This window comes from Tarenaya hassleriana, unplaced genomic scaffold (assembly GCF_000463585.1).
Source record: "Tarenaya hassleriana unplaced genomic scaffold, ASM46358v1 Cleome2, whole genome shotgun sequence".
Taxonomy (NCBI): domain Eukaryota; kingdom Viridiplantae; phylum Streptophyta; class Magnoliopsida; order Brassicales; family Cleomaceae; genus Tarenaya; species Tarenaya hassleriana.
In genome coordinates this window covers 2,060,440-2,069,108 of record NW_010965372.1, presented here as the reverse complement: position 1 = coordinate 2,069,108, position 8,669 = coordinate 2,060,440, and the positions used below count along the sequence as shown (strand labels likewise).

Genomic DNA, 8,669 nt, shown 5'->3' with positions numbered 1-8,669 from the left:
CCGATCTAGGACACATCCGCCATTCCCTACTAAAATGACAAGGTGGCTTTAAGTCAAGTTTGTCATGAACTGAGTTCAACGGCTTTAAAAGTTACTTAATTTTGTTTAGATCCATTGCACTGATATATAAAACGAACTGATTTCCAAAATATGATTTGAGAATCTGGATGAAAATCATCATCAAACAGTCAAACTTGAGAAACCACCATCTACCCCCTCCCAGACATCAAGAATCGAAATTAACAGTGATATACTTCTACGGCGTTGCGTTTCTTTGCAAACGACGTATGCATCATTTCATTTATTCATTTCCTTGGAAACCATGGTGACCTTTGCATGCATGAATACCACAGAGAAGTTGTTCGCAGCCCGATGGTGGAAGCTCAGTGTTCCGTTCAGTTATGCTTTCCTGTGCAGTTAACGAATGGAACAATGGTAAGTGACTCTATTTCGTCTTCTGAATCATGAGGGGTTTATTGAGATATACTCTGTTGATAACCTAAACTTATGTTTTTACCAAGAGGATGTCTAAATTCATGTGTTTCATATCAGCTTACTTTGGATGACAGGTAGAAGAAATCCACAGTGTCGGGTTTTTAAGCAAACTTATAGAGACCAAGATAATCCAGTTTCTCCGGTTCAAACATGGGCAGGTAAGCTCGGTAATACTCTGCCCTGTTTAGCCAGATTTTGATGATGTCAGACCTCTAATGAACCATTTTTATATGAGCAGATATATTCCGCTGATGTATCGGTATTTCTTGGTGGAAATAAGCCTTCTAGAACTGCTGATGTGCGTGGTGACATCAGTGTAAATTTTTCCTGCGACCCAGAAATCTCTTCGAAGCTGGTACTGACATTTGCTTGCATATCCAAAGATTCCCTTTGTCTATTAGCTTCTTTTGATCACCCTGAAATCGTAAATCCGCAGGTTGATTTAGCTTTGGATGAAATTGTACGCCTTCAAGAGGAAGGCCCTACACAGGAGGACATATCAACCATCCTCGAAATCGAGCAAAGAGCTCACGAGACGGGCTTGCAGGTCAGCCTGCATAGATTGCATCAGAGGCAGACAGGCCATATGATAGATGTATCATCACTCGTTCATGCTTATGTTCTGTCTTGTTCAGGAGAACTACTACTGGTTAGAGAGGATTTTACGAGGGTACCAGTCAAGGGTCTATGCTGGTGATTTAGGCGCTTCATTAAAGGTCACTTAATCATCTTCTAAATCTGCTTTTAAACAATTTTATCTTTTGATTGGATTTTCTCAGTGTGAATTTCTGGATGTGTAGATTCAAGAAGAAGGGCGATTGAGATTGAGAGAGTCCCTCTCTCCACAAACAGCACAAGGGGCATTGCAACGTATACTGCCTTACCCTTGCAAGAATCAGTACACTGCGGTGATCCTGATGCCACGAAATTCCCGATTCGGATATCTCAACTCTCTCTTGATTTCTCCCGAATCTCGCTTTGTCCGAGATGCTAAGGTCGGTCAGTTCATTCCCTTTAGTCTTGTGCGTGGCCATTTTGAGTTTGGTTTGGTTATATTCTGGTTTGATTATTTCGGTTTTAAAAAAAACTATGATAAGAATTCTGTTCGGGTTCATTTTTTAATAATCAAAATATTTATTTAAAAAAATCGATTTTTTCTATTATTATTTTTATTCAGTTTAGTTCAAATTTGATTTTAGAGAAATCATATTATTTTGATATTGACCAAATTGTCCACACAAGTAATGTTGTGTTATGTTATGTGTGGTCTTTCTTGTCATCTTTGGTTGGATGTACATGTGATGTTTTTTTTCTAATGACAGGTTTTGGGCGGCTTTGCTGCATTGGCCGTTGTTGGGTTTGGGTTATGGAGATACTCTCGCCGCTAAAATTGGTTCCGGCTTTTAAAAATTACTTCGTTTCTAGAGATTTTTCTCAAAAACAAACGTTTTTACCGTTTCATCACATCTTCATATTTGTCGTACCCGACTTCTAGTTCTGTAAAATATTTAAGAAGAAGAACCCACATGGTAAACGAAGCTTTTTTTGTGTGTGTGTGTGTATAATTGTTAACTATAGGTTCCTACGAAAAATGGAAAAAATTGATCTTGAAGAAATGAATTATTTTGGCTAATCGAAAGGATAAGAAAAGAAAAAAATATTTATTGAAATATTTCGATATTTTAGTCGGTACTGTCGTCCCTGTCGGATATTTGGATACGGAAGGAATCTCCATGGTTTGCTGAAAAGAATTGAGCCTTTTAACAAATTCGTGGGCCGCCGGCTGTTCGGCCTATTAGTTACGGTCCATTAGCCTCGATGCCCAAAATAAGTACAATAAATTCATACGCGCACATGTAACGCGTTTGCATCACGCGCCTGATTTACGTAGGTAACCCAGAGAAAATAGCGGAATCTTGAATATTAAGCCAAGAAGGCGCGTGAGAAAGGAAGGCATTTGTGAACCATTTTTTTCCTGACCACAACATAAATTCTTTTGTTTTTTGTATCCACATCTGGCAGTAAAATTTTGTAACTATCTATTTTTTTTAATTGCAGTAATATTTTATTTTCGATAAGTTAGTTGATTCAGTTTGTAAATGACTTTTACTAAAAGGTGGAAGATTTAACATACAAAAACATAAATCCAGATTTTGATGGGCCTTTTAAGCAGCCCGACAATTCAAGAAAAACTGAAAATCCCATTAGGCCCGTAAGAAAGAACTAGGGTTTTATGATCATGAAGAAGAAGACATTGATGTTCCTCACATATATGTTCCAAAGAAAAATGATAAAAAAAAGAAACTGTTCTTGAAGAATTAAACTATTTCGGTTACTCAAAAATTGAAAGAAATTGTTATTGAAAAATTGAACTATTAGTATGCGGATGAAGCGCGTTTAACAAATTCCATCGTTATGGAAAAGAAAATGGGCCTTTAACAAATTCGTAGGCCTTGGGGTTTTTGGCCCACAATATGTGGTCCCCACTCGCTTCAATCGCAAATGTCCAAAATAAGCACAGTAAATCGCACGCGCACATGAAGCGCGTTTTCATCACGCGCGGGATTTCTCTGGGTTATAACCTAGGGAAATCTGCGGAATTTTGAATATTGAGCCAAAAAGGCGCGTGGAGAAAAGGAAGACATTAAAGAACGTCCTTTTTTCCGTGACGACAGCATAGATAATTTTATTTCTTGTTTCCACATCTTTCAACAAATAATTTTATATTTTTTTGGTGCATTAATATTTTATTTACGAGAAGTTAGTTATAGTTAATTCAGTTTGCAAATGAATTTACAATAAATAATGTGAAAGAATTAGCAGACCAAAAAAACATCAATCCGGATTTTAATGGGCCTCGTAAGCAGCCCAAAGAAAGCTGAAAAGCCCAATAGGCCCATAAGACTAGGGCTTTATGATCATCGAAGTGCATTCGTATATAGAGCCCACCGGAGTCGCCGCCGTCTGTCTGTCTTCCGCTTCAAATCTCTTAAAGGATTCTGTTTTTCTCTATCAATGTCGCGTTCGATCTTCGGTGGAATCATAGGTGAAGAAGTGAGATGCCGGTCCTTCACTGTATCGATCTGATCGATCCATATTTAGCAATAAACCCGATGAAGAGATGCCTCTCATATACAATAAACCCCAAAAGGAATCACGGAGCAGATAAGCTTTAAGGATATTTTTGCTATATGCATACAACAAATGCAATTCAAAAACAACACTAAAGCTCCCCTGGTGCGTTGAGAGAGTAAAAAGATGGATGGGTTACACAGGCAAATGGCTCGACTGAGGCTAAAACTATTCCAAGGAATGGCACAAGTAGAAAAATGTGAGCTTTCTTCTATAACTACCCCACTGGTATCCATGTTCATGAAGGTATACTGATAATTGACAACAATCAAATTGTGTCAACGAGTACGACAACATACCTCAAGCAGCATGTAATAAATCCAAAACTATGCTAATGCAGACCCACCATCTAGGGGTGGCCATTTCGGTTATTAACCGAGCCGAACCGAACCGAATAATACATAACCGTACCCGAACCGAACCCGACATCAAAACCGAACGGTTATGATTTCCTTAAACCCGAAAAACCGAAACCGAAACCAAACCGAACCGAATAAAAAATAACCGAAAAAACCGAGAGAATAACCGACATTTTCTTTGGAAAATTGAACTTTTTACCAAAACCGAACCGAATCCGAACCGAAAAATAACCGAACCGAACCGAACCGGAATTTATATAAAAACTGAATGGTTATAGTTTTTCTATAACCGAAATAACCGAACCCGAATATAACCGAACCGAAACCCGAATTGGCCACCCCACCATCTGTGATTGTTCTTGTTATCTACTAGCTCGACAATTGAGAAAGAGAGAGAGCGCAAGTGAAGATAGCGATCCACTAAAAAGTGGGTCAAAGAAGCCAAAACAATTTATATAGATATCAGAAGTAAAGAGACTACCCAGATATAGGGCTACATTTTTATGTTCTAAACGAAAATGATCAAATACATATGCCGCCTCATGCGAGTGTAATGCATGGAACATCAAGAATCAGATGCCACGGCATAAAGTGTTTTGATAACTACCAGGGCAGATTAGCAGTTACTTAATTGAGCAACTCATCAAAAGAGTTCATTACCTGCCAAGGTCCACAAGTACTGCGGTCACTTCTCTCAGTCAGTCTACAACATTCTACCGAAGAAACAAATACGCTATACATCATTTCACACGAAATGTTGTACCAATCACTCCAGCCAAAGTTGTCCATACAAACATTCAGTGCACTGCATGAGATCGGTTTTCTTCTGATTAGTAACAATCTTGCCTTATTGAATGACGACATGACGGAAGTAGAAACAACTAACAACAAAACTTTATCATGCAAGCTCTAACATTGTCGCCGATGATAAAATAAAGGGGCATCATAAGCTATAAAAGGGCGCAAACATAAGACAAACCAGCTGAGATGGCATTCCATGACTTGAGATCCTCCATGAAATAGGCATCTGCTCTGAACAATGGTACAATATATAGATATACACAGAGGATAGTATACATATGTAAAATCAATAGGGTTTTGTACGAGTAGGGACACAGCCAGATGTGTTTTCATAGATGAATACACTCTGAATGCAATCTAGACCAGAAACCGGTTCTAGATCAAGACAACTGGTTTAACCGAAATTCTCAAGTTTCCATTTCATCATCTTCTCAAAATCAATCAGCGGAGTTGCAAGTAATCCGAAAATCAACTTGGAACATGTTTGACCTAAACTTCGATCGTAACAGCCAACAGGTCTATACGAACTTTAACCAAATCGCAATGCTCAAAGGGACGAAGGGAAAGAATGGAGTTCACACAGGACACATCCGCCATAACAGTTCCCAAGGAGATACGGGCTGCAATGGAGTAGAGGAGGAAAAGCTGAGGAGCAAAACAAAAGAACCGCGAATACGCTCTAGAGGACACCGAAAAAAAACAAGACAGAACTCAGATGAAGAAACTAGTCTTACATCGCGTAAGAATCACCGATTGTGCATCGAATCATTACCTCCATTGCCGACGATCTTTCTCAAGAGATCGAACAAAATCCTCTTATTCGGCAAAATGACAACACCACTGAACTATGGAACCGTACAAATTTCATTGCAATTTCTCGCAAAGAGAGATGGAGAAAGGCCTTGCGTATCGATTGGGCGGGAATCGATGTCGTCCCAAGTAGAAAGAACAAACCTCGTCGTCTTCTTCGTGACGAAATCGCCGCCATTTTCTCGATAACCCATCTTCGATAGCTTTTCTTTTCTGATTCAAAATGAAGAGAAGGCCTTCGTTCGTTCAGAAACCGGTTCGGTTTTATATAACCAATATCGACGCTTAACCAATAACTCTTACCAGTACGATTCACGTCCATTTAACCAAACTAAACCAGATCCATTAGACTACATGTTACAGTTGGGAATTGGGATAAGCTTTTACATGATCCACACCATATATGAAGCATCATAGCACATTATAACAAGTGAGAATAAAGAACAAGTGGGAAGAGCTCATTTGGATAAAATTAGCTTATGCAAACCATAATCGCAAATATAATCCGAAATGGCTAACTTCATATAGTAAAATCAAATATTGGTATAGATAATGCCGTTGGTTGAAAATCAAAACATGATGTATTGCAAATCAAAGATCTGCTCGTCCAGGATACCGGGGGAAGGGAATGACGTCTCTGATGTTATCGATCCCCGTTGCAAACAGAATCATCCTTTCGAACCCGAGTCCAAACCCGCTGTGTTTGACTGTTCCAAAGCGACGTAGGTCAAGGTACCACTCGTATGGCTCCATCGGTAGACCCATCTCCGCTATCCTGTAAGCCATGACCAAAACCAGAGAGGTGTTTCATGAGCAATCTTCCCCGATATACTACCGTAATTGGAGATTACACGAGTTTCGAATACTGGGATTTGGCTCACATACCTCTCCTGAATGACATCGTAACGTTCTTCCCTTTGGCTTCCACCAATGAGTTCTCCAACCTAAGAAAAAGGAACAGATTCGTCAGGACAAGCTTAAGCTAAAGAAACAACGAAAAAGGTTGCAACTTTCAGAACGATCCCTTGGCAAAGATGGGCTTTACCTTTGGAACGAGAACATCCATGGCAGCGACTGTCTTCCCATCATCGTTAAGCCTCATGTAAAACGCTTTGATCCCTTTCGGGTAGTTAAAGACGATAACCGGCTTTTGAAACAAAACCTCTGTTAAGTATCTGCATGACAAGTTAGGCCAAAAACACATCATTAATATTTAATAACCTTTCTTGCAGGTTTAAGCCCATATGATACCAGCGACGGGGATATTACAAAACCTTTCATGCTCAGATGCTAAATCGATTCCCCACTCCACTTTGTTCTCAAACTTCTTTCCCTTGGCCACAGCATCCTCGAGCAGTTTCACTGCTTCAGTGTACGATACACGTACAAATGGCGTTGAGGCAACCATTTTTAGCCGGTCAATGCAACACTTATCAAAATTCTTGGCCATAAGTTCCATGTCATCGTAACATTTGTCAAGCAACCACTGGCACATGTATTTGACATACGCCTCTGCACAGTTCATGTCATCCTACACCAAGAGCAGACCAAAGCCATTCAGTGGTCAAGAAGCGGTCAAGAAATGTTACAAGGCTTCTTTACCTGAAGATCGGCAAAAGCTATTTCAGGCTCAACCATCCAGAACTCAGCCAAATGCCTCGAGGTATGAGAGTTCTCTGCTCGGAAAGTTGGGCCAAATGTATACACGCTGCTAAGAGCGCAAGCATATGTTTCTACTTGTAACTGACCAGAAACCGTCAAGAAAGCTTGACGGGCGAAAAAATCTAGGGAATAATCAATTTTCCCATCTCTCTTGGGAATTCCCGGCTTAAGCTTCGATCTCTTTTCAAGTTCAGCCACACTCTCCTTTGCTTTCTTGAGTTCATCAACAGCCGGAGCCATATCTTGCTTGCTAGCTTTGGCAGCTTTGAGCTGGGCTAGGGCATCACCTTTCTCCTTGACAATGAGTTTGGCAGCTTCGACATCAGCTTCTGTCGGTGGAGGGTTCTCTATTAGGTCCTTCTCCAACTTCTCAGCCTCACTGATCAAAGTTGTGACTTGGAACATTTCGCCGGCACCTTCACAATCACTTGTTGTGATGATTGGAGTGTGAATGTAGAGGAAATTGTGCTCTTGAAAGAAACTGTGGGTCGCAAAAGCAAGAGCATTTCGAATTCTTGCAACAGCTGAAATCTGATGCCACAAAAAGCATAATTGACATTAGCAAGGCATTTATGATCAGCCAAATACAATAGAGGACTGAGGAAATAGTGTATAGATGCTCATGAGAAAAACTAAAATGTAAACGGAATGCAGTAGACATGAAGAAAAATCCGATTGCAATCAACGAAATGGTTACCAAAATCATCAGAAATCCAACTCAGTATCCCAGAATTGTCGGTTAAGGACAACCTAAACAGAGATCGTATGATGTAATGGGCCAAGATAACGTCAACCGGAACCGATTCATGAGTATCTTAAGAGAATAAAGAAACTTCACCGAATTTGTCCTAGAACGAAGATGAAGAACATCTCTCAAGAACTCCAGAGTTAGCTTCGTCTTTGGAATCGGGTACTTCGCCGGATCCACTCTTCCGACATGGATCACCTTCTCGACCCGGAGTTCAATCTTTTGCTTCGTACCTTCCGGAGGGGTCTTCAGAATCCCATCGACAGACACGCAAGTTCCTGTCGCAACGAGAGGGGCTAGATCAGATACGGACGCCTCCACGATAACCTGTAGATTCGCAGGGCACGACCCGTCATTGAGCTCCAGGAAAGCAAAGGACCCTTTCCCCTGCTCTCTACCCGTCTTGACCCATCCACCCACCCGGACTTGTTCGCCGGCCAGTCCAGCTCCGCCGTCGGATCTTCCGACGATCGAACGAATAAGCACACGGTCGGAGAATTGTGCTTTCTTCACCAAAGACGAGGAGGGACCATCTTCGGCTATGGATGCAGAGGCTAGTTGATCTACCGGAGGCGAAGACCCGTCAGCCATTGTCGTCAATCGAAGAAGCTGCGGAATCAATTTGCGGAGGTGGAGCTTTTGCTAAAAACCCTAAGATGGAC

The 8,669-nt window shown here is 40.8% G+C and overlaps 2 protein-coding genes across 3 annotated transcripts in view; one reads left to right on the top strand and one right to left on the bottom strand.

Annotated features, from left to right (window-relative positions):
* The window catches only part of LOC104811734 (zinc protease PQQL-like), a 7,004-nt gene extending 4,957 nt beyond the window's left edge, over positions 1-2,047 (top strand). For both annotated transcript variants that reach the window (XM_010538545.1, XM_010538546.1), the window contains exons 15-22: positions 23-42; positions 354-435; positions 570-653; positions 734-850; positions 932-1,042; positions 1,131-1,211; positions 1,296-1,490; positions 1,818-2,047. In XM_010538545.1, the coding sequence (XP_010536847.1) occupies positions 23-42; positions 354-435; positions 570-653; positions 734-850; positions 932-1,042; positions 1,131-1,211; positions 1,296-1,490; positions 1,818-1,883 (756 nt within the window). In that variant the 3' untranslated portion in view covers positions 1,884-2,047. The remainder of the gene's footprint in view (positions 1-22; positions 43-353; positions 436-569; positions 654-733; positions 851-931; positions 1,043-1,130; positions 1,212-1,295; positions 1,491-1,817) is intronic.
* Positions 2,048-6,034: 3,987 nt separating this feature from the next.
* On the bottom strand, positions 6,035-8,663 carry LOC104811732 (asparagine--tRNA ligase, cytoplasmic 1). Its single transcript, XM_010538543.2, has 6 exons — positions 8,098-8,663; positions 7,200-7,790; positions 6,872-7,128; positions 6,643-6,772; positions 6,483-6,541; positions 6,035-6,372 (listed from the first exon to the last, which is right to left on the bottom strand). The coding sequence occupies exons 1-6, from the start codon at positions 8,596-8,598 to the stop codon at positions 6,189-6,191; spliced, it is 1,722 nt and encodes a 573-aa protein (XP_010536845.1). The 5' UTR covers positions 8,599-8,663; the 3' UTR covers positions 6,035-6,188.
* Positions 8,664-8,669: the final 6 nt, after the last annotated feature.